The sequence below is a fragment of the Bubalus bubalis genome, chromosome 9 (assembly GCF_019923935.1).
Source record: "Bubalus bubalis isolate 160015118507 breed Murrah chromosome 9, NDDB_SH_1, whole genome shotgun sequence".
Classification (NCBI taxonomy): domain Eukaryota; kingdom Metazoa; phylum Chordata; class Mammalia; order Artiodactyla; family Bovidae; genus Bubalus; species Bubalus bubalis.
Genome location: NC_059165.1, coordinates 58526621 through 58549554, shown reverse-complemented (window position 1 = coordinate 58549554; position 22934 = coordinate 58526621). Strand labels below are relative to the sequence as shown.

The following is a 22934-nucleotide window of genomic DNA, read 5'->3' as shown; positions in this document are numbered from 1 at the left end:
CCAGCCTCAGAGGTTTTAACCTGAGGGAAATACCAGGTCTTGGCCGCCCCACTTATCCCCTCCCCGGCCTGTACTGGTCGCCTCCTGGTGGGCCTCTTGGTGGCCCAAGTCGCTAGTGCTGCAGCCACTGGGGGCGCTCTAGGTGCGGGGCGGGCGGGACTCTGTGACCCATGGGCTGGTGGGTCAGTCTGGGCCCAGACACTGAGCAGAGGTTGGTGGGCACCTCCAGCCCAAAAGCCTCGCTCAGGAAGGCCACAATGCCCTGTGGCTCAAGGGGCGGCAGGGCCGGCCTGGGACAAGTGAACAGACCTCTGTAGGACAGGCCGCCTCGGCCCTCTGTGGCACCACCGACCCGTCCTATGGCTGGAAGTGGGAACCTGGAGCACCTGGGTTCTGGACACTAAGACATAGGTGTTTGGCGCCGTCGTGCCCACATGGGCCCAGCGATCTACCGTCAGGGCTTTGTGTGCTCAGTTGCTTCAGTTGTGTCTGATTCTTTGCCACCCTATGGATTGTAGCCCACCAGACTCCTCTGACCATGTGATTTTTCCAGGTGAGAATACTAGAGTGGGTTGCCATTTCCTTCTCCATGTCAGGGACTTTGGAGGTGACCAAAGCTTCCTTCATAGTTCAGTCAGTAAAGAATCTGCCTGCAATGCAGGAGACCCAGGTTCGATTCCTGCATCGGGAAGATCCCCTGGAGAAGGAAATGGCAGTCCACTCCAGTATTCTTGCCTGGAAAATCCCAGATAGAGGAGCCTGACTGTAGTCCATTGGGTCGCAAGAGTCAGACACAACTTAGCAACTAAACCACCATAAACCGCCACCAAAGTATCTAAGACTTTGGCAAGCCCTTCCTTCCCCTGCTGTTGGAAAACCATGACCTCTGCCAGAAACCAGCAGGGTGCTTTCATATTTGGGGAAATGTTTGTTGTAAAATAACGTAATTTTCTATAACTCCAGGAGCTTTTAGTCAAAATATGTCTGTACTCCATTCTGCCCCTACCGAATCAATTATATTTTGGAGCAACACCACCATGGGATTCTGATAGCTGATTGAGAGAACCTTACTATGGATTTCCTCTAAGAACCAAAGCATCTCCTTTGCTCTTCCCCACACTTATGCTGGGTAGGTACTAGCACTCCTCATCCTCCCTTACAACTGAGTTTCACAGAGGTCAAGTGACTTGCTCAAGTTCACATGGTAAGTGATAGACAAAGATCTAATCTAGATTTGTTTAACTCCAGAATCTCTGCTTTCAGTCACTTGGTACTTCTAAAGGTGGAGAACAGGAGGGATGGTTTACACCTGCTGGGACGAGGCAAAGGTGAACATTCTTTCCCCTTTTAGGGTGTTGCTTGTGGAGAAAAGTCTGCTGGGGCTCCTTATCCCTGAGCAGCCCTAACTGGACAAACCTGGACCCGCTGTCCTTATGTAGTCTGTGGGTTCTCCTCGGTCCTGTCCTCCGGTCTGTCATGGCTCCTGCATCTCGGTTTAAATTGTGCTGTGACGAAGAATACTGTGACTGCGAGCTGGGCATCCCTGTGCCCTTCCCATGGCATCTGCAGAATGGTGCTGGTGACTCCTGTGGTACCTGGAATGCTAAGTTTCTGGGTTTCCTCACATCACTGCCACCTGTGAGACTTAAGAGTGTGTCATTTGGCAGCCCTGAGTCTTCCTTCTCCCCAGTGTAATTGGAGATGCTCACACCTCTCCTCTCCTGGGAGTGAGTGTGAGAATTAACTACCAGAGTAGTCCAGAATGGCGAGGAAACAGCTCTAGGAGTGCTCTATGAGAGTGTGTGATGGGGTAACACACCCTCTGGCAAGGCTGGGAGGAACTTGGAAGTGAGGTGGCTGGCTCAAGTCCCACACCTTCATCCAGGTGGGGGATGGCTACAGATCTGTGCCTTGGGAGCCCTGGAGATTGACTTGGCTCTGCTTGGAGGCTGTGGGAGCTTGATCTCTGCTGGGCTCCATCCCAGCAGTTCTCTCCGTCCCAGACAGAGCAGCCTTGTTCTCTCCTCCTCAGTCACAGCCATTGTCTGGCACAGAATTCTGGGGGTGAGAGGTGTCCTGGGGCTTGGATGCCCTGCAAAGGCCCAGTCTGGCGTGACTCCTAAATTAATAATGTATTTAGCTGTGGGAAGGGATCCTTGAGAGAGAGAGGGTCTGAAGGAGGTGTCCTTCTGAATGTGTAAAGGCCCAGCCTGGCATGAAAAGGGTTACCAGGAACAGCAGCCATCTTGCTGCAGAGGGTGCTTTGTTCCCAGCTGAGGAGCTGAATGAAATTCTTTCTAGGGCTGGTGGAATTCTCATCCAAAAGCCTCCCCTGCCACTTTGAGGACCCTTCTCTGTGAGCGCATGCACACACACACACACCCCGGTACCCCTTGAACCTCAGCTCAGGAGTTCTGAGGTGGGGGGCAGGGAAGAAGGGGCACTTTGCTTAGGGAAGGAACCTGGGTTTGTTCACTGTGATTGGATAAATGTCATTTTACTTCTTTGGGATCTCAGACCTCTGAGACCTGAGGGTATAATTTATCTTTGAAAATGAGCCCTCCCCACCCTCACCTTAGCCCTTTTGGGTACTCAGCCTCTTTCCCTCTGTTTTCTCCACAGCAAGCCCCACCCAACACGGATTGGCGATTCTCTCAGGCCCAGAGACCCGGCACCAGCGGGTAGGTGACTGCCTCTCCAGCCCACCCTCTTCTCTGCGGCACTTTCCTCAGTGCTGACGTGGGAGGAGATGGGGGGAGAGAAGGGGAGGGCTCAGCTTTGGCTACAAACGGCTTCCTCCCTCAGTTCCAGATTTCAGGAAGGTTTTGGGGTATTGGGGGCTGGTGCACAAACCCCAGAAGGAAGAGGCTCCTAATGTGGCTGTTTTGGGAACACACATTCATCCCATTCCCTTAGCCCCACCACACAAACCTTTTCTTGTGTCTTGGGGGCTCTGTGGGAGCTAAGCATGGTTATAAGGTTGGTCTCTGGGTGGAAAGGAGGCTTTTTATACCTATCTGGCTCCGTCCCCCTGGCCCAGATTTGGCTGCCCTCTATCCTGACTGGGGTTCAGGCAGAGGAATCTGGGACAGAAGGAGGAGAGGAGAAACTGTCAGTAGTCAGAGGCTCCTCCAGAGCCTGCAAGAAGGAGCTGAGGCTGAGGGGAGGGAAGCCAGGTGGCTGCAGGTGGGGCTGAGGCGGGAGAGCCGCCTTGGAGGGACAGGTCGCCCAGGCCCCTGGCCCTGCCTTCTCCGCTTGCAGGCCTCTGGTCTCTCCACTCTCAATCATCCTCAGCTCAGAGCCCATCTTAGTCTGCCTCTCCCTCCTCCTCGTCTCTCTCTCTTTCTGTCTTTATTGCTGTGTCTCGGTCCCTACCGTTCGTGTCCACCTGCACTGATCTGTGCCTTTCGCTGCGCCTGCTATGGCTAGGTGCTCAATAAATGTAGAATCAATGAATAAATGTGACTCCTCCTTAGTCTCAGTCTCTGTTTCTCCTTTTCTCTCTGTCTCTGCCTTCTTCTCACTGTCCCTGACTTCTCTTCTGCCTCTTCTCCTTTGATCACTTCCTAGTGTTCTTCTGTCTCCAATCTGTATTTCTCACTATTTTTGCTTTCCTCTCTGTTCTCAGCCTGTGTTTCTTTGTTTCTGTATATCTAAGTCTCTTTTCTGTCTCTTTTTGCCTCATTCTCTGTTGCTCTTTCTTTATCTCTAGGTCTTTTATCCTGACTTTTACTCTGCGTCCCTCTCCCTGTCTGTCATTTCTTAAAACTTGTGGGCAAGCCAGCACACACATAGGCGCCTGTACTCGCCAGGCGCCCTCCCTCCCCTGCCCCTCACACACAGAGCCTTTGATCCCTGCTGTCCCCAGTACACCCTCCCTTCCAGGCTGCCCCAGCTGCCCAGATCAATCTGGTATGAATTCCTGCTAAGACAGGAACACCCTGGGGCAGGGGTGGAGTGGGGGAGGACTTCAGCAAAAGACCTGCAGTTGGTCTGAGGGGAGAGGGGTGGGCTCTGGGCCAGGCCTCCCTGTTAGAAGTCGGGAGCCTGGTGGAGTCCAATAGGCCCAGAAGATGGGGGTGGGGGTGGGGCAAGCTTGGGCTGCCTTCCCAGCTCCTTGCTAGCTGGACACTTGCTGCCCACGTTCCATCCAAATGCTACAGGTGCTGAGTCCTCTGCCACCAGAGCCCAGGACACCTTGGTGCAAGGTGGAGACTCAGGTCCCGGGCTTCTGAATCCTGCCTCTGGTATCCTGGTCTCAGGCAGTTCCTGGCTGAGGCCCCTACAAGGCAGCAAACCTGACGATTTGGACTGCACTTGCCCTCCTCTTGACCCCCGCTGTCTCCTTTCTCCCTGCTGGTCTTGCCAGCCTTCCTGCAGGTTATCCATTAGGTCATTCGTTTATTCGTTCATGTATTTATTTATTCAACAAATATTTATTGAGCATCTACTATGAACCAGGCCCTTTGCTGAACACTAGTGTGTAACAGTGAACAAGCAGATACGATCCCTGTACTCATAGGCTTCCATGCCAGCAGGGAAGACAGAAAATTGACAACAAATTACACTAAAAACATTTCTAGTTAAAAATCACAGTAAGTTCTAAGACAGTTGTGTGAGTGTAATGAGGGAGGAGGAAGGAGAAGTGGCGTTTTGGCTGAGGTGATGAGAAATACAGGGCAGTTTGTGTTTCCTTGGCCCTCCACCACCCCAGGCCGCGTGCTAGCCCTGAAGCAGAGCTCACTGCTGCCTTGGCAGCCTCAGCAGTGGATTAGGATGTGCCCTCTGGGGCACTTACCCCACCCTCAAGTCCCTTTTCATTATATGAGAGACTTGGTAGCCTAACTACAGGTGGGAGCTCTTGAGATGGAGGAGAAGGCTCAGGAATTCTCCCTTCCTCGGGTAGCTTGAAGGGGACAGAATCAACAATTCTGATTGAGCTGCAACAGGGGCCCAGACAAAATCATTGTTAGGGGCCTGGTTCAACAACTGTGATTTCCCTCTGTCATTCATCCAGTAAATAGTAACAGGTGGTGTTTTAGGTATAGGAGATATAAGATAGACATAATCTCTGCCCTCAGGGAGTTTATAGTGTGTTGAGGGAGACAAATATTAATCAAATAATTACTCAAAAAAAAATGAGAGATTCCAGCTATCCTAAGTGCTATGAAGAGCATACAGTAGGTCTTGAGAGTATACAATAGGGATGTGACCTAGCCAGGGGGCAGGAGGACATCAGGAAGAAATGAGGTTGAGAATCAACCAGCTGAAAGAAAGGGGAAGAGCATTCCAGGTGGAGGAAAGAGCATTTGCCAAGGCCCTGTGGTGAGCCCTCTCATGATCAACAGAGTGGTGGGAGTTTTTCCCTGCTGCCATTCTGATGAGTCGAGGGGAGCGAGAGGATGAAGAAGGGCGGTTTCTCTCATTCAGGTGAACCCTGGTTCTGGCCCATCTCGGCCACTGGCACACCAGGTTCAGAGCAGGACTAGTGTTGAGTTCTTCAGTAAACCTGGTTCAGGTTCAAGCCAGTGCTGTGGCACCTTGCCTGGACAAAAGGGAGTTTTCTGAAGTCCTTGCCTGCCAGGGGCTCCTCTTTTCTTCCACCATCTATGCTCAGGTTGTCTCCTTGGCTTCTAGTCCCACCAGCTGTTGTCTCAAGCCTGAGCCCAGCAAGCCAGTTCTCCTTTTCTCAGGCTGTGCCCCAGGCCCCTCCCCGCCGCTGTTCCCAGCCTCTGCCCAGAGGAGACTCTCCACTTGGCTTCCCCTGGTCCCCACACTGTTCTGCTTTGATGGCACCACACTGCCCTTCCCCTTCTATTCTGCCTTCCGCAGGGGACACTATCTTTCCCTCTGTTTGGGCAGCCATTCAACAAACAAACCAATAGCAATTTACTTTTTTCTGCTCATAATCCTTGCTCATTATAGAAACATGAGAGAAATAGAGAAAACAGTTTTTAAAATCACTAATAATTTTACAATCCAGGGAAACCACCACTAACTTTTTTAATACAGAGAATTTCAAACCTAGGCAAGAGTAGAGACACTGGTGTAATGAGCCTCTCTGGCCTCACTGTCCATCTTCAACTAACCCTCTGACTTGTTTCGCGTCTCCCTCCTCCCACCGAATTATTTTAAATCACAGCCATCGTATTTCATCAGTCTTCACTATCTTTCACAGATGATTCATTTTTTAAACACATAAACACTAAAAATAATTGATTAACAGTAATAATAATATTAATTAATATCATCAAATATTTAGTCTGTATTCAGATTTCCCCAGTTATATATTGCTGTTAACCTGTTTGTGTGCTTATCCAAATTAAGGTCCACATTTTATAATTGGTTGAGAGTCTGATGTCTTAAGCTCTCTTAATATTTTTAAATGTGTTTCAAACTTTTTTCTTGGTACACTTAGCATGCGCAAGCGGCTGCTCTTGCTTTTTCTGCTCTTGCTTCTTTTGTTTCTGCCGCTGCTGCTTTTTAAAATCTGATCATCTAGACAAACTGATCACAAACTTGTTCACAGGATATCACCACATTTTAATCCCAGTCAAGTAGTATATTTCTCACTAGTTTTGTTTGTTTTTGTTAGTAATTGAGGTCATACTGTCCATCAATATTGTAGCCTGTTTTTTTTTTTCTATTTGCACCACATCATAAGAAAAGTTCTTCATAAGTCATTTAATTATTGCATAATAGCCTCTCTAATGGGTAAACATTTTAGCTGATACAGACAGGCTTTTACTACATTAAAAAGATACACATGCACTTAGATTGAACACAGTTAAGCCCAGGCTAAGGTCAGGGGTGACTTCCCCATATTTCTCCTTGTTTTGAGTAGGATGCAGGGAGCGTTCAACCACAGACTGGCCTCTGGGGTTGTCCCTCACACACACACCCCCAGCACACCAGAATACAAACTCCTTAGGGCAAGATCATATCGTCTCTTAAATCCTAGGGCCTGTCACAGGCACTGACACTTGGAAAATGGTCAGTTAGATGTAGTCCGTCTCCTTCACTATTATTTTTCACTGTTCCCCAAATCCTGGAAGAGTTCCTATCCCTGCTGAAGCCCAGTATGTTGTTATGTATAAGATCGTAGGCTTTGGAGTCACATTAGGCCAGTTTTGTGTGATTTCACAACAGCTGCCTATTGCCAGCTGTGTGATTTTGGGAAAGTCTCTCAACCTCTCTGAGCCCCGGTTTCATCCGCTGGGAAATAAGGATAATAACACTTACCTGTGGGTGTTTGTTGGGCTGAAATAGACAATATGTATATAATTTAGTCAGCCCAGTACCCAGAAATAAGAAGCTGTCAGTAAACGGCTCAATAAGAACTCTCTTTCTACTCATCTCCTGCCCATGTGCTTGGCCTCCAGCCTTCAGTCATTTCCTAAGAACCTTCCTTCCAGCCCCGCCCAGTCCATCATTGTTCCAGGCCCACCTTTCCACTCACCTTCATTCCCTCAACACCATCACCCACCAGCACAGGGTGTCTGACCCTGTTGTCCGCTCCAAGCCCCCTGCTGCTCGTCCCATCTGCTCTCCCCACTGTATCCACATTAGGCCCTTTGTCTCAGCCTGAGCCCTCCTGCCTCAGCCCTGCCCCCTCAGGCGAGCCCAGAGAGAGCTCAGTCTGCCTGCAAGTGAGGACTCCTGGGTTGTCATGGAGACAGAGGTGGCTGAGGCTCCATCACTGGGCTCTTGCCCTCCCAGAGGTGCCCCCCATCCCTCAGTCTTCTCATGGGAGCAGCAGTGATCTTCTTTTTTTTAATGCCAAGAACTTAATGGTTCATTAGTCACTCAATAATATTACAAATATTTAAAAATTACTTAATATAAAGAGTTGGCAGCAAACTATTCTATTACAGAGTTAAATTACCAGTACAACAGACTGGAGATTTAGACATCTGGAAGATAACAGTAAAAGAAACTAAAATATTTTAATAAAAAATTCAAGTTGGAGGAGTTTACCTACCTTAACAGTGATCTTTAAATACTTAATTGACAACCCCCTTTTATATACCTCAGAGATTTCCCAGAGCTCTTAGGATAAGAACACAATCTCCAGTGTACACTTTGTAGCCCCACCACCACGTCCCGTAGCAGCCACACTGGCTTTGTTAGAGCTTTGAGCTCGCTGAGCTCTGCCCAGCCTCAGAGGCTGGGGCGTTTTGCTCCTTTTGCTTGGAAAGCTCTTCCAACACTACCCTTCTCCTAGTTGACTTTACTGTATCGCTCGAGTTTTTACTTTGAAATGGCTCAAACCTCTTAAAGTTGAAAGAATAGTATGATGAACATCCAGATACTCTTTTAAACTTAGATTCATCAGTCGTTAAAATTTTGTACATTTATTTTCTCTTTTCTCTCTCGCAACATGCACACACACACACCCTCTGAACCATTTGAGAGTTGCAAACCTAAAAACATTCGAAATACTTCAGTATCTCTCTCCTGATAACAATAACATTCTCATACATAACCACAAAAGAATGCTCACATTTGAAGACTTTAACATTAATGCAGTAATACACAGTCCACTAGCAGATTTTCATAAACGTTCCCCAAATGTCCTTTTAACCTGGTTTTTTTTTTAATGCCAGAATTCAATCAAGGAGCGTAAATTGCATTGGCTTGTTACCTCTCTTTCATCTCCTTTAATCTAAAACAGCCTCCTTGCCTTTTGAAGGTTTTGTGCGTGTGTGTGTGTGATGACATAGACATGTTTTAAAGACTCCAGGCCAATTGTCTTTCCAAACATCCCAGAGTCTGTGTTCGGGGATCATTTTCTCACAGTGGGGTCAGGTCACGCAGTCTGGTAGGAATACTGTTGGGGGGACGCTGCTGTTTGTGCTGGGAGTCATATGTTGTCGGTTTGTCTCATGGTCAGTGATGCTCAGTTTGTTCACCGGGTTAAAGCGGTGCCCCCAGATCTCCGTGTTACAAAGGTGCTTTCACAGTGCTGGTGACTAGCCAGTGATCTGTGGGTGATATTTAAGTATTCACTGCTATCTTGCCTGAATCGGTCTTTACATCGGCAGTTACAGAGCGTTGATTTTCTATCCTCGACTTTTCTTTGACTGTCATTCTCCAGATCACCTGGATGGTTTCTTCAGATTTAAACTCCCTGTCTTTTCTTTGGGGAAGCCTGCACTGACTGGCTCCCTAACCCCGATGAGGTCAGTACTCTTACATCCCTGCTCTCTGCCTCCGTGGCACTTGTCACAATTACAATTCAGTGATAGTGTAATTATTTACTATCAGCCTGTCAGTGGATTCTGAACACCGGGTTATTTCAATCATGTTCACAGCTACAAACCCAGCACCCAGCCCCGTGTCTGGTACACAATAATTGCTCAATAAATACTGGTTGAATAAGTGAACCCAGAGTTCCAGCTCTTGCCACTCTGCAGAGGGAGAAATGACCTGCCTGCCTTCTCCTCCAGCCCTAACTCTACCTTTGCTGTGACAGCAAAGAGGGCGCCACTCGGCAGCTGGTCTGGGCCTTAGACGCATCCGCTGCCTGAGTTGCGAGTTCCAGATCAGGAAAAAACCACAAGCAAGGACAGACCTCGGAAAAAGCATAAAGCTGTTCTTGACTCTGCTCGGCCAGGCCACCGGGACAAACACACACACTTTTACACTCTGCCCTCCCCCACCCCAACTTGCCTGCCTTCAGGGCCTGCCCTCCAGCCCCTCCCCTGGTGCAAAATGCTTCTTACCTCATAGTGGCCTAACTTTCTCAGTAGGGCTCTCCTCATTAATTCAGGCAACAAGCATTCCCTGAGGAATTCAGTGTTCCAGACAGTGCAGAGGTCAACTAATAGACTGTGTCAGGCTGCTTCCGCTTCCCCTCGAAAATGGAAATCATCTGAGCCTTGGAAATTCTCTTAAAAGCATAGGAGTAAAATTACTATGGGAAAAAATCCAGGTCGGGGTACCATTCCTTAGAGTTCAGGCTAACGTTTTTAACAATTATGAATCACCTTGTGTTTTTCTCAGTGTTTAGAGCATCTAAAGTTGTTAACTAGGTTCTTCAGTAGGAAACAGGCACAGCCCTGTTCCCAAAGCTCGAGGAACTGGGCCTGTGGTGGAGCGGATTGGGGGGGTGGGTGGGGGGGGACAGTGGCAGTCCCAGTGGGCCTAGAGCTGCCACAGAGCAGGCAGTGGGCGGGAACACGGCAGAGGCACCTAACCCCGCCTGGGTGGGCTCAGGGCTCCCCTCTGACAAACTTATTTGCTTCATGTTGCCAAGGCAGAGGTAGGAAGCTTGCATTCTAGGGAGCAGTATCTGACCAAAAGGAGCTGGTAAGAGAGAGTGAGGAGTCAGGAATGGGACTCAGAAAGGGTTCACGATAGAATGCTGGGAGTGGGGTTCTTGGGAAATAGGAAGGGCTGGTTCTCAGGCGCCTGTGGATTTTATCCTGAGGCCTGAGTGAACCCCCAAAGCATATCAGGGTTGAGTTTTAGCAGCTTCTCCCCCAGCCTCTGCCTTTGGGTTCTGTCTAGGTTCTCAGGCCTTTCCCTAGCTCTGGCACGTTCTCTCCTGTTTCCCACCCTCCACTGTCCTCTGGAGAGGGTCTGCTCTCCCTTACTGTGAGCCACTGCTCCCTCGCGGGGGTCAGGGGGCAAGCTGCAGTGCGTCCTGCCCGCTCCCTCCAAGGGCCATGGTGTCTGAAACGACAGGTAGAAAGCTGGTTTGGGGGACTGGCAGGTGGGGTCTGGCTTCTGAAGTATTGTGTAAGCTCCCTCCTACCTTGCTGAAAGGGGCAGGTCTTGGGCGAGAGCTGGGGTTGGGCACTAGATCTGGGGGCCCTGAGTGGGGACAGAAAGGGGTGGGGTGGGGTGGCTTGGGAGAGCACGCTCAGCAGCCCACTCTTCCCACAGATCCCAAAATGGTGATGAAACCGGCACCTGGCCCAACAATCAGTTCGACACAGAGATGCTACAAGCCATGATCTTGGCCTCCGCCAGTGGTAAGTTGTGCCAACACGTGTGGAGTGGGAGACCTGGGGTCCTGGGATGCATCCCACAGCACCGTGCCCCGAGACTGGCTTCCAGCCTATACGTCAGCTGGTCTAAACAGCCCTTAATTCCAGGATAAAGACAGGTTAGAGAGTAGCTGAGGGAGGGAGTGAACAAGGAAAGATCCTTGGAGGAGAAGTAGGGAGCAGTGTTTACAAGTGTTGCCCCGGAAGGGACACCTATAGGTTGGGTCCTAGCTCTGCCACTTGCCATCTTTGTGCCTTTGATCAATTAATCTCTCTAAACTTCAGTTTCCTCAATCAAGAAAGTGGGAACAGAGACCTCAAAGGGTTGCTGTGAGGATTCAGTGAAACGATATGGCAAAGCACGGAGTACTGGGGCCTGCAGCCTGCTCCGTACCCGCCCTGAAGCCAGGGAAGTGGGTGTGGATACTCCCAGTAGGAAACACACGCCGGACCTGTGGGACCCCTTCTCTTTTTTCTTTGTTGCCCCCACTTCCAGAGCAGGATTTTGGTTTTCCCACAAGGTAACAAAGACCTTCAACGATAGAGATTCAGGTGATGCTACTCCTCAGGGATGACAGCCAAGAGTCCTGGGCATGGAGGGAGAATGACATCATTAGTACCGAAGAGCGCAGGCTCTGGAGGCAGGCCGGCCTGGATTCCAGTCCTGGCACCACCTATTGGCTGCGAGTCCTCCAGCAAGTGACTCGTCCCCTCTGGGCTGCGGTCTCACTAACTGTAACATCGGTACAGGAACAACAGCTCTCACTGTAGTGTCACAGGGGCCTCGGGACAGGATTGGCAGAGAGGAAGGGCACAGGGGTGAAAGTACGCGCAAGTCCGCAGTGGTGAAAATTGATAGATGGTGGTCTCTTTTGACCCATGGTGGGATAGAAGGTAGAATTAGAATAATGCCTGTTAATAAGCACTAGCTTCTGGAGCGACTAACCCTGGGCTTACATGGAGGCTGGCGGAGGACTCAGGCACTGGCCTCACTCAGTGAGCTGAGAGCCCCACTGTCCAGTGTCTCTGGAGGCCTGGTTAGTGGAGAATCAGGTAAAGCCACAGCAGTCATCGCTGCCGTCGTGCCTGCATGCTGCCCCAGCTCACGCTCAGCAAGCTTGGTGGGCCTCATGTCGGTGGATCTTCTCACAACTCTGCAAGGCAGGTCTGAGTCCTTCCATTTGACAGATGAGGGGACTGAGAAGCTGCTTGCTCGAAGACCCCCATTTTGAGCTGCAGACTGGAGATTCTAACCCAGTTTGCTCCTAAGTTCATGCCCTGTCTGCTCCAGTAACCACCTCTGCCTTTCCATCCAGCCTCAGTTTCCCTTTTAGGCGAACAGGTTTCTCTCAATGCTGCATTATTCTCCCAGATTGGGGTTCCAGATAAAATACAGGATGGCCAGTTAAATTTTAACAACAAATAGTATTTTAGCATAAGTAGGTCCCAAATGTTAGAACTGGGACATAACTGTACTAAAAAAAAAAAAAAAAAAAAAAATTTACATGAAATTCACATTTAACTGATCATCCTTTATTTTCATTTGTTTAATCTGACAAGGCTTCCCTGGATGTCTGTGAGGCCGTGGGGGCCAGGCCCATGGCTGATGAAGAGGAAGGGAGCAGCGGCAGGGGCACCAGCCTTCTGGGAAGACAGGGCTGGCCTAGGTTCAGGGGGTGGGGAGGGGCAGCGGGGCGGGGGCTGCTGTAATTCTAGAGAGGCCAGACCCTGAGTATGAGAGAGGCAGGTGGTGGGGTCTGAGAAGACGCCAAGTTGGACTCTTGAGGGAAGTAAACAGACAGTAAGGTATATTTAGCCGTTGTGGCTTTAAACCCTAAAGCCAGGAAGCAGCCTTTTTAGCCTAAATCCAGATTTTAAAAACAGAAACGGAGTCAGTATTTATAGCCCCAGACCCTCCCAGGAGGTCCCTGGGGTCACCGCAGGCTGCCTGCCCTGTCAGGGTTCCACCCTCCAGCCCACACAGGGCCTGACCCAGGAGTAAACCCTGGCCCTGGGGGATGGACCCTGGGGGTGGAGGTGGCAGGGTCAGGCCCTACTCTCACTTCACACCCGATTCCTGGCCCTGGAGCCAGAGAGGTTCCTGGAGTCCAGCCCGGCCAGGCCTGTGGGGCCGCTGAGGGCAAGTGAGTGGGGAGAATAAGTACCTTGGGAGGCTTTTTACATAAACATTTGAGGAGAAGGTGTGCTCTCCAGGAGGCTGTGGTCTGTGGCTCCCGCCCTGATGCCCTGATGAGTGAGCAGGCCTTCCGGGCTGTTCGTAGCTTCTGCCTTCAGCCCCTGCGTGGGGACGACGGCAGGGCAGAGGGGGAACGCTGGGGCTGGGAGCCGTTTCCCTGAGGTGAGGTTGGAGTGGGAGAGGGGAGTGGAGGTGGGCAGTGCCTTAACCTCCTCCAGGCCAGAGGACCCCCAGCTTCTTGCTGCTCTTCAGAGTCTGTTTCTCCTTGTGCTCAGGGAAGATCCCAGTTCCTGCCCAAACTAAGTCTTGCAGGTTAGAAGGGGGCGCCCTTCTGCAGACTTGATTCTGCAGAAGATGAAAGCCTGCAGTCCAACTTAGGTTGGGGTCAGACAGGACCTCGGTCAAGGTCATATGGCTGGCTCTTAGTGGCAGAGCTGACCGGACAGAACTCCAGGCCGGCCTGTTTCTGTGTTACACCCTGGGTTTCCCAATCTTCTTCCCTCCTGGCTAGCCCCACCTCAGTGCATCCCATAACGCAGGCCGACATCAGGTCTGTGCTTCTAGGGAGGGGGTGGCAGGGGCAGGCTTTGTCATTTTTGTCTGCTCGGGTGCTTCTTAGAGATCCTGGGTGTGTTGTAGGATGTGGGTGGGCCTAGCTTCCAGTTATCCAATCCCACCCTTCCTATCTTTCTATTTCTGCCTCCCTTCCCCCTTTTGGTGCCCATCTCTTCCCCCCTCTCTCTCTCACTGGCGCCTCTGACGTCTCCCCTCTTTGCCCCTAAATCACTTGGGAACCCTGGCTCTTGAAGCCAGATCTGGGCCCCTCCCCCCAGCACTTATATTCCCAGGCAGCGGGGAGGGGCGGGGTGGTGGAGGACCGGCTCCCTCCTGGAGTTAATTAGAGAAAATGTAGAAATGTCAGTGGAATGAAAGGGCTAGGGGAAGGAGAGAAGAAAGTGGGCTCTGCTCCCTCCCACCCAGCCCATTTCCCCGCCCCCTGAAGGCCCCAGACGTAGGGATTTGGGACTTGAAATGGAGGTTGTGGAAACCTGAGCCTGGAATGAGGAGGCGGAAAGACTGGGGCTCCTCTCTCCTTTGCTTTCCCTTGCGTCCCTCCCCCTCTGATGCTGTTCTATGAAAATATTTCCTGTCTCTCTATTTCTCAATCCCTGGTTGATGTCCCAGGATTACTCAGCCTCTCTGGCTTTAGTCACTCTCCCTGTGCACTTCCAGGGTCTAGGGTGGGGGTAGAGGAAGGCCAGGTCGGGGAGCCCTTCTGCTGGACAGGTCTGGGTTGGGCATGTCTGGTGCTTTAACTCTCTAGCTGCCAGAGGACTCCAACAGGAGCCCCCCTGAACTCAGCGGAGTCATCAAAACCCTGTGTTGTTCTTTTTTTTTTTTTTAACCCCCTGGAGGTAGGGGGCATGGAGGGGAGAAGCCGTGACACCCGGTATGGTGACGGTGACCGTGATGAGGCTGATGGTGATTTTGGCAACAGCAAACCTTTAGTGAGCTCTCTCCAAGTGCCCAGGCACTGCGTGAAGCACTTTCTCCTGGAATCCTCACAAAACCTCAGTGAAGTAGGGTCTTCTGTATTTCTCTCCCTTCAACATGCCACACATCACCTGGAGCCACGTGTCACCTGGATACGGTGTTCAAATGCAGATTCTGAAAGGCTGTGATTCTGTCAAGCTCCCAGGGAACTTGCAGTCCTCGGGACCCCAGTTTCTCCTTGTGCAGAGCAGGAAGCCAGGCTCTGTGATGTCACCTACTCTGCCATTGTGAGCCTGGGGCCACATTGGACCTAAGACAGTTGGTCAGTCATCATCTTCTCAGCCTCTCCCCTTCTTCACCCTCAGAGTAGTGATGAGGTTCAGGCCTCTGCTGGTGGTGACCATACCCTACAGCTACACCTAGGATGTACTTAGGCCTCACCCCCACCCCTTCCCACCCCCCCTGTCCTGGCTGGTGTGGCCTTGGGCAAGTCTTTTACCTCCTCTGACCCTGACTTCTCTCACCTCTATAGCAGGGTACTAGCACACACCTCCCTGGAGTGTTGCGTGCAGGTTAGACCATCATGCACACGCAGCATCTAGCAAGGTTCCTGGCACAGAGTAGGCATCTGTTCTGAAATGAATCCCTGGAGGAGCCCCCACCCCTCACTCAAAACAGAATGACTCAGTGCCCACTCTGTGCTTGGCACTGGGTGAAACAGGCTAGGAACCTGCAGGAACCGTGGAGGTCTAGCATGGAGACCAGAGAGGCTGCCCGGAGAAAGGCTGGGGCAGGGGCTCAAGAGCCAAGTCTCAGCCTGGAGAGAGATGATGGCTAGCGTGTTTGATGCCCTCACCAGGCAGCGGGCACTGTTCCAGGTGCTTGATGTATGTAATCTCAGTTACAAGGTGCTTGTAATCCTGGTTAGCCTTCACCAAACCAGAGGAGGTAGGTACCGTTATTCTCATTTTGCAATTCAGAAATCTGAGGAGAGACAGGGAGGTTAAGGCAGGCTTGGCTAGTAGGTAAAAGAGCTGGGAAAACAAACCTAGGTGGCCACTCTGGAGCCTCTTAGTTCTACCCTTGTGGGTCAGGATGGCATGTCCACTGCTCTCCCTGCTGGTGCTAGAAGAGAGGGACTTGGGGACCCTGAGGTTTAGCCCCTGACCTTCCCTTGTCTCTGCAGAAGCCGCTGATGGGAGCTCCACCCTGGGAGGGGGCGCCGGCACCATGGGCTTGAGTGCCCGCTACGGGCCCCAGTTCACCCTGCAGCATGTGCCCGACTACCGGCAGAATGTCTACATCCCTGGCAGCAACGCCACTCTGACCAACGCAGCTGGCAAGCGTGACGGCAAGGCCCCGGCAGGGGGCAATGGCAACAAGAAGAAGTCGGGCAAGAAGGAAAAGAAGTAACATGGAGGCCAGGCCCGAAGCCACAGGGCAGCCTCCCTCCCCAACCAGTCCAGCCTCTCCCTACCTGTGCCCAAGCCTCGGATTTCAGGGCTCACCCCCAGGAAACTGGTAGGGGCCCAGGCCATGCTCCCCTTGGGAAATGGAAACAAGTGCCCGGTCAACACCCCCCTCCCTGCCCCCAGGGGATTGAATATGCAAAGGGAGTTCTGCTGGGAACCCCCATCCAATCACTTGCTGTGCCCATGGGGGTAGTGGGGTTTGTGTAGACACCATTTATCACACCCCCTTCAGTTACAGCTGAACTCCTCCATCTTACAAATTCAATCAGGCCCATCCCCGACCTCCCTCCTGCCTACACCACCCTTCTCTTTCTTAAGGTGGTTGGGGTGTTGAGGTACCCGGTGACCTAAAAAGGCTCATAGTTCTGAAGAGTTGGAAGGGCATCATGACTTCTTGACCTCTCCTTCAATTCTCAAACTTCCCCCAAAAGCATGGTTTGGTGCCAGTCCCTTCGCCTCCTTCCAGAACCTGAGACCAAGCTCAAGTTTTTGGGAGACATGGTCACCATTCCCATGGTACTGATGCTTGCTGGATTTAGGGAGGGCATTCTGCTACCATGCCTCTTCCCAACACCCTGGGGACCAGCCTTCTGTTCTGTTTGTCATCATTTGATGTTCCCACTGCATGCTGTGACTTCCCCCTCCCCAAACAAGAGACCCCACTGCATGTTCTGAGACAGTGTGGGGTGCTGAGATAAAGAAGGGTGTGGGTGTGGATGGGGGGTGGACAAAGCTTGGTCCTGTCAGTTAACAGGGTCTTGCAGGAGGCTCTGTATGCCCCAGGATATGGACCAGATCCCCAGGTTCCAGCCAGAAGCCATGCCCCAGGCTGGACCCTCATCTCTCATGTACAGGGCAGCCTGGCAGCCAGCGGTGGGCTGAGCTTCCAGAACCGGTGGGTTTGAACTGGCCTTGTGGTCCAAGGCAGCTCTGAACAGGATTGGGACAGGTCCCCTGGAGAGGTCAGAGGGGCCTCTGTGGGTGCTGGGTACTCCAGAGGTGCTTCTGTGGAAGGATCCGTGTGGCCCCAGTAGGGACGGAGGGGCCCGCTCGGCTATTTTTGGTCCCTGGGTTGGGAAGGACGGGAGCTAGAGCAGGGACCAAGTGGACAGAAAGTGTCAGCCTGAGATCAGGGCTTCTCCACAGGGCGCCCCCTGCCCCAGCGGCCCCAGCCCTTCACCTTGCCAGGTGCCATTCCTTCTCTGTGAAGGCCACTGCCCAGGCCCCCAGTCCGCCCCCTCGTGGCTAGAGCCTGGTTAAAGTCCCCCAGTGCCTCCTTGTGCATAGATCTTCCTCTGCTCACCCCTCTGCCCCCAGGGTCCCGCTCAACCAGCGGGGCTTCTCGAGAACCCCACTCCGGCCCTTACTTAGTATAGGAACCCCCTCCCTCTTTCGGCTGGTGTAGAATAACCAATAGTGTATAGTGCGGCGTATTTTTCCGTGATGGCGAGCGGGCGGCGGGCTCCGCGCAGCCGTCTGTCCCCGAACCCGCCCGCGGCGGCCCGTGCTGTGTTTTGTGCTGTGTCCACGCGCTGCGGCGACCCCCTTCCCGCGTACTGACTCCTCTAAGCGCTTCTCTTTGCATAGTCACGTAGCTCCCGACCCCACCCCCTTCCTGTGTCTCACGCGTTTTATACTCTAATATTTATATGGCTTTTTTTCTTTGAAAAATTAAAAGGTTTCTTCTGAAAGGTGGGCTGTTTCTGTGTAAGAGATGGGGGGTCCTGGCGTGTATGGATAAAGTGATGAGCTCAGAGTAGTATAGAAGAGCGGGATCGGGAGGCGATGATTGCGTTGCGTCTCGGTTTTGTGTCACTGCCTGAGTATCTGTGTATAATTGTTAAATGCGGCTGTGTATGCGTGCAGCACGATTGTGCACATATAATGGGTGTCTGGTTGACCGTAATGGTGCCTGTGGGACTGTACGCTGTGTGTGTAACCGGCTTGCGGGTCCGCAGTGGAGGAGGGATTTCTGAGCGCGACGTGGCAGTGCGCAGTTGTCTGTCTGCCGCTGTCTCCAGGCAGAAGAGCAGACCCGTGCGAGGGGGCGGCGCGCGCTGAACACAGAGCTGGAGCGGGGGCCGTGGACGCTTCCCGAGTTCCGCCCCTTCCCTGCTCAAGTGACCACCCTGAGCGCCCTCCCGGCTGCGAGGGAGGAGGGTGGACTCTCCTTTGCCCGCCCTCTTCCACCCCCGCCCCTCCCCCCACCTCAGGGGGCTTGGAAATGCCGCGAGGGTGGGAGGGAGGGAATGCCAGAGGCCCAGTGTACAGCTTGCCCCTGTTTTCCCATCTGGAATTCACATTCTAGGTTACACTTTTTGTAGCAAAGCCATGGAAACGCAGGGTTCGCCGCTTCCTTGCGTGTGTGCAGGAAAGGGGGAGGGGGGCGTCCAGGGGACAGAGGGCACACCGGACATCGGATTGACATCGGATTACCCGCAGACCAAACGGCCTCCCTCCTTTCTCCGCGCTTTCACTACTGGCCTAGCCCACCTCCCGCCGCCTCCAAGGAAAGACGGATTGGAGGTTGCTGCTGCCAAAGCTGCAGGCAACAGAGTGGGAGGAAAGGCCACAAGGCGCGGAAGGATAGAAAGACCCACTATGGTTATGAGGTCGGGTCGGTGAGGGTGAGGGCATGCCCAGCGGCAGGGTGGGGGTGGCTGTCTCTGGACATCCTGTGTACTCCTGGAGCGGGGTCAAGCGTCTGCCAGCGTCTGCCAGCGCCTGAAGTCCGTTGTCATGGAAACCGAGCCTTCCACATAAGCTTCTGGGGGCGGCCTTCTTGCGGGGGAGGAAGGGTGGTGTGCGCGGCCTGAGATGCAAGCAGGGTGTTGTTTCTGACAGCCAGGCTGCAGAGGGCGGGGTGTCGCCCTGGTTGTATTCCAGGTGCGGCAGGAGACTGGCAGAGCAGAGCGTGTGAGCAGCTGTGGTTGGTCCCCTCATTGGTGCGTGTGCCTGTGCGGCCTAAGCCAGAAATGCACGGCCTCCGTGGGTAGGGAGGAAGAACGCAGGGAGCCCACCTCCACATCCCCAGACATCCTGGAGAGATAGCTGCCCAGGCTGCAGGGCTACCTAATGAGGCTTTTAGTTCCAGAGCTGCCCAAATGGTCTCGTGTCCTCTCCAAGCCCCGCCTTATTATCTATCCTGGTCTGGTCTGTAAGGTTTCTTTGTGCAGGCCACTGCGTGCTCAAACAAGTCTGAGTATCAAGACATCTGTCTTTTGACCTCTACTGGGCAGGCTCAGGTTCCCACCCCAGGGTAAGCCCTAGCCGGGAAGGTGGTCTGTGGCCACCAAGTGTGTCCACAGGGAGGGGAATGTGGGAGAATGGCAGTCACAGGCTTCCCTTAGCAAGAGAGGCCCAGGTACTGCCAGGAAACGGCAGGTGAGGTCTGGAGTCATGGGGAGGTGGGGGTGGGGTCCCAGAAAAGGGTTCTGAGCTAACAGGCAGCAATGCAGAAGGGCAGGGGCTGAACTGGGGCCCCACTCCCTTACAGAGGCAGCCAGCCCTGCACTCAGCCAGCACTCGAAGGTGCCGCCACCCTTCTGATGATTGTCCAGTCAGTCACAGGCTTGAGGCAGGACAACCGGGGAGGAGCCTGGATGACAGTGAAGAATGCAGAAATTCACAAAGGAAGCTGTAAGGCAGTACTGTTTCAATGCTTTATTAACAGTTGGAAACAAACCCAACAAACTGGAGGTGATGACATCCCAGAAGCCCAAGAGGCGAGGGAAACAGGTTTGCATTTTGTCCCTTTATTATTATTATTAAATGCATCTTAGCAAAATTAGATTAAAAAAGAAAGGGTCAAAGCCCCAGATGTCAGCAGGGAGGAGGGAACTGAGGGGAGTAGCAGGCCCCCCCCCCACCATAGTCCTCCCAGCACTAGCTCAGGGGGCTGCTGGTGCCCCTTTGCACACAGGCTCTAGCAACCAGAACCCTTCTGCCCAGCCTCAAGGCCTCCCTGGGGGCGCCTGAGGTCTCCTAAGCTCCCCTTGCTCTAAGAACTATGCTTTAGGGCCAGGCCTTTCCAGTGCCATTCTCGCCCCCTACCTGGGGGTGGTGGGAAGCTGAGAGGAGCACAGGAGGGCAAAGTGTTACCTTTAGCCAGAGAATCTGAGATTCCTGTGGCTGTGCCCACTGAAACATGTGGCCTTCCCACTGCTGAAGAGAGAACAGGGTGGGGCGTCCCTGGGCCCACTTCTCCAGAGCGTCCAGTTAGCATCTGCACATTTGGCTTGATAAATATATTAAATTTATAAAAACTCTTTGTTGTTTGAGAGCTCCTATTACGCTTAGGCCTGGTCCAGCTCAACCAGAGAAGAGCCGCCTCTGGCCCCTGAGTCAGATGTTGGGGGTGAGAGTCTGCACTGGCCTCGAGGGCCCAGAGGCTTCAGGGCTGAGTGGAGGTCCAGGGGCCTTGCTCAGAATTGAGGCTTGTGGTGAGAAATCCCAGGGACTCTGGAACCTGCCATCAAAGCCTCTTATATTATGGAGGGGAAAGGAGGAAGGCTTATTTTTCTTAAAAAAAAAAAAAAAAAAAAAAAATTCATATAAAAATAGATCCATTTGCAAAACAATTTCTCAACCAGGAGGCTCCACCTCCCCTTTCCTTGGAGACAGAGGGTAAGGTGTGGGGATGGTCACAGGACAGCCCACACTTTCAGATGAGACCAAAGCTCTGGGGAGGGCGTGAGGAGGGCCCGTGGCTCAGCCGCTGGGGGCTGGTACGGGGGAGGGTTGAGAGAGGCCAGGGCAGGTGCACAGCATGGCAGCAGGCTGGGGGCGGCTCCGCCCCACCCTGCCCTGCCCGCCTGCCCGCCCCCAGGCCCTGGCCTAGGCAGGTCCTCCTTGTCTGGGGAGGTCTTTCTCAAATGGTGGGGTGGGAGGGGGATCTGCTCCCCACTTCCTTGGAAGCACCTCCCAGTGCCTCCCCACCAATAACAGACAACAGGAGCCGGGGCAGGCAGAGCAGAGCTGGGGGATGGAGCCCAGAGGTTCCTAAGCCCATGTTGCTCTCAGGACCAGAGAACACACAACAGAAAAGCACAAACCCAGCACAATTGACCTAGGCAAAGCCCACTGGAGAGGCAGGGGCAGAGAGAGCAGGTGGGCCTTGTCTGAGATGAGGCCCCGGAGAACAGTGGAGACACTTGGGGTTAAGGCAGCAAACACGGAGCCTGTTTTGGTAACAAGAGCCAGGACTGCCCCGGTTGGGCTTGGGCCCCCCACACTGCCCTTTCCTTCTGGCCTCCAGGCAGCTGAAGCTGTGTGCGATGGGCAGAGAGCAGCATGCCGGAGAGTAAGGTGGGGTCAGGGTGATGGGAGCGGCCAGGGTGATGGGAGCGGCCACCGCAGAGGAACACCTCCGCAACCCTTCAGGCACATGCTGCAGGCGGGACAGTCGAGGGCTCTACCGAGGAGCTGCCGTGGCCCCAGGACCTGGCTTAGCTTGCACGGCCGAGCAACTCTGTGGTCTCCTCAAGGATGGTGGGGACTTCCTCACTCTTAGGCAACTTGGCAGGAACACAGGTCATGGCATCCTCCTTGGTCAGCTCTGAGACTAGCTGAGATGTGGCTGCACACGCTGCCTTCCTGACGCCTGCAAGAGAACACACAAGCCATCCCGTCCACAGAAGGCCAGTTTCCAATCCCTCTCCATCTCTATGGCAGATACTCGGCCAGAAGCCATGCACACGCATTGGCCGGGTCAGTTCAGAGGCCCTTCTTGTACAGGATGGGGAGAGAGCCAAGGACACATGGAAGATACCTTTGTGGGGGCAGGAGTGGGGGCAGAGCACGGTACAAGCGGGAGAGCAAGTCTGGCTCTCAGATTCCTTGTGACAAGCAGTAAAAGAGTGTAAATACAGCTCTGCAGACAGAGCGGGGCTCAAGTATCAGCAGGGAGAGGGATAAGTACTCAAAATCTGTTTTCTCATTGGAGAGTCATTGGATGTAAACAGACTCAAGCTTAGTAAACAATAGTAGTATTTTTTTTTCTTGGCAGTCCTCATGGAAGCTCCTAGGCCAAAATCACTGTCAGCCAGCCCAGGGCAGGGAAGGCTGTGTGGCGGCCAGAGGGGCTCCTGCAGAGAGGAGCAGCAGCCATGCACTGTCACACATGAGGCCACCCCACCTGTGTTCAACCCTCCGGCTTGGGCCATGCCCACGCAGCGAGCTCTTGTCCAGCTCTTCAAGGGCAGCAGTGGTGATCCAAAGGCCAAGGGCAGGCGTGCAGTGTGTGTGGGTGTGTGAAGGGAGAAGGGTGAGGGAAGGTATGTCGGGGAGGCCAGGAGGAACCCTACAGAGACCTCAGCCTGACAGGCTAAGGGCTAGTGAAGCTTCAGTGGCCACCCTAAATAGGAAGAGAAGAACCTGTCCCTCCACAAGTTCCTGTCCTAACTGCTGGGAGTTGCCCCAGACACTCATTAATTCATAGACTCCATGTTCCTGGTCCTGTATTCTCAAGTGGAAAGCCGATCCTTGGGACCGAGCCTGTCTCTAGCTGTCTGCCACTTCCTGGGCCTCAGAGCGGCCCAGAGAGACTGTGGGGCACAAAGAGCAGCCTGCCTGGAGTCAGAGAAGCCAGAGACAAAGGCCACAGATGCTGTAATTCCCATTCTATGAAATGTCTAGAATGGGCAAATCCAGAGACAGTAGATGTGTGGTTGCAAGGGCCTGGGGGAGGAGTTAAAGGGGGTGTGACTGCTAATGGGCATGGGGTCTTTTTTGGGGGCGATGAAATGTTCTGGAATTAGTGGTGATGGCTGCACAACC

General features: G+C 53.0%; 2 protein-coding genes across 28 annotated transcripts in view; one reads left to right on the top strand and one right to left on the bottom strand.

Moving 5' to 3' along the window:
* LOC102402606 (protocadherin gamma-C3) overlaps nt 1-17848 on the top strand; it is a 173799-nt gene extending 155951 nt beyond the window's left edge. For all 23 annotated transcript variants that reach the window (XM_044947566.2, XM_044947565.2, XM_025294034.3 and 20 more), the window contains 3 exons: nt 2623-2681; nt 10891-10979; nt 15872-17848. In XM_044947566.2, the coding sequence (XP_044803501.2) occupies nt 2623-2681; nt 10891-10979; nt 15872-16098 (375 nt within the window). In that variant the 3' untranslated portion in view covers nt 16099-17848. The remainder of the gene's footprint in view (nt 1-2622; nt 2682-10890; nt 10980-15871) is intronic.
* Nucleotides 17849-19805: 1957 nt separating this feature from the next.
* DIAPH1 (diaphanous related formin 1) overlaps nt 19806-22934 on the bottom strand; it is a 110743-nt gene continuing 107614 nt past the window's right edge. For all 5 annotated transcript variants that reach the window (XM_044947561.2, XM_044947560.2, XM_045166573.1 and 2 more), the window contains one exon: nt 19806-21759. In XM_044947561.2, coding sequence (XP_044803496.2) covers nt 21721-21759 — 39 coding nt within the window. In that variant the 3' untranslated portion in view covers nt 19806-21720. The remainder of the gene's footprint in view (nt 21760-22934) is intronic.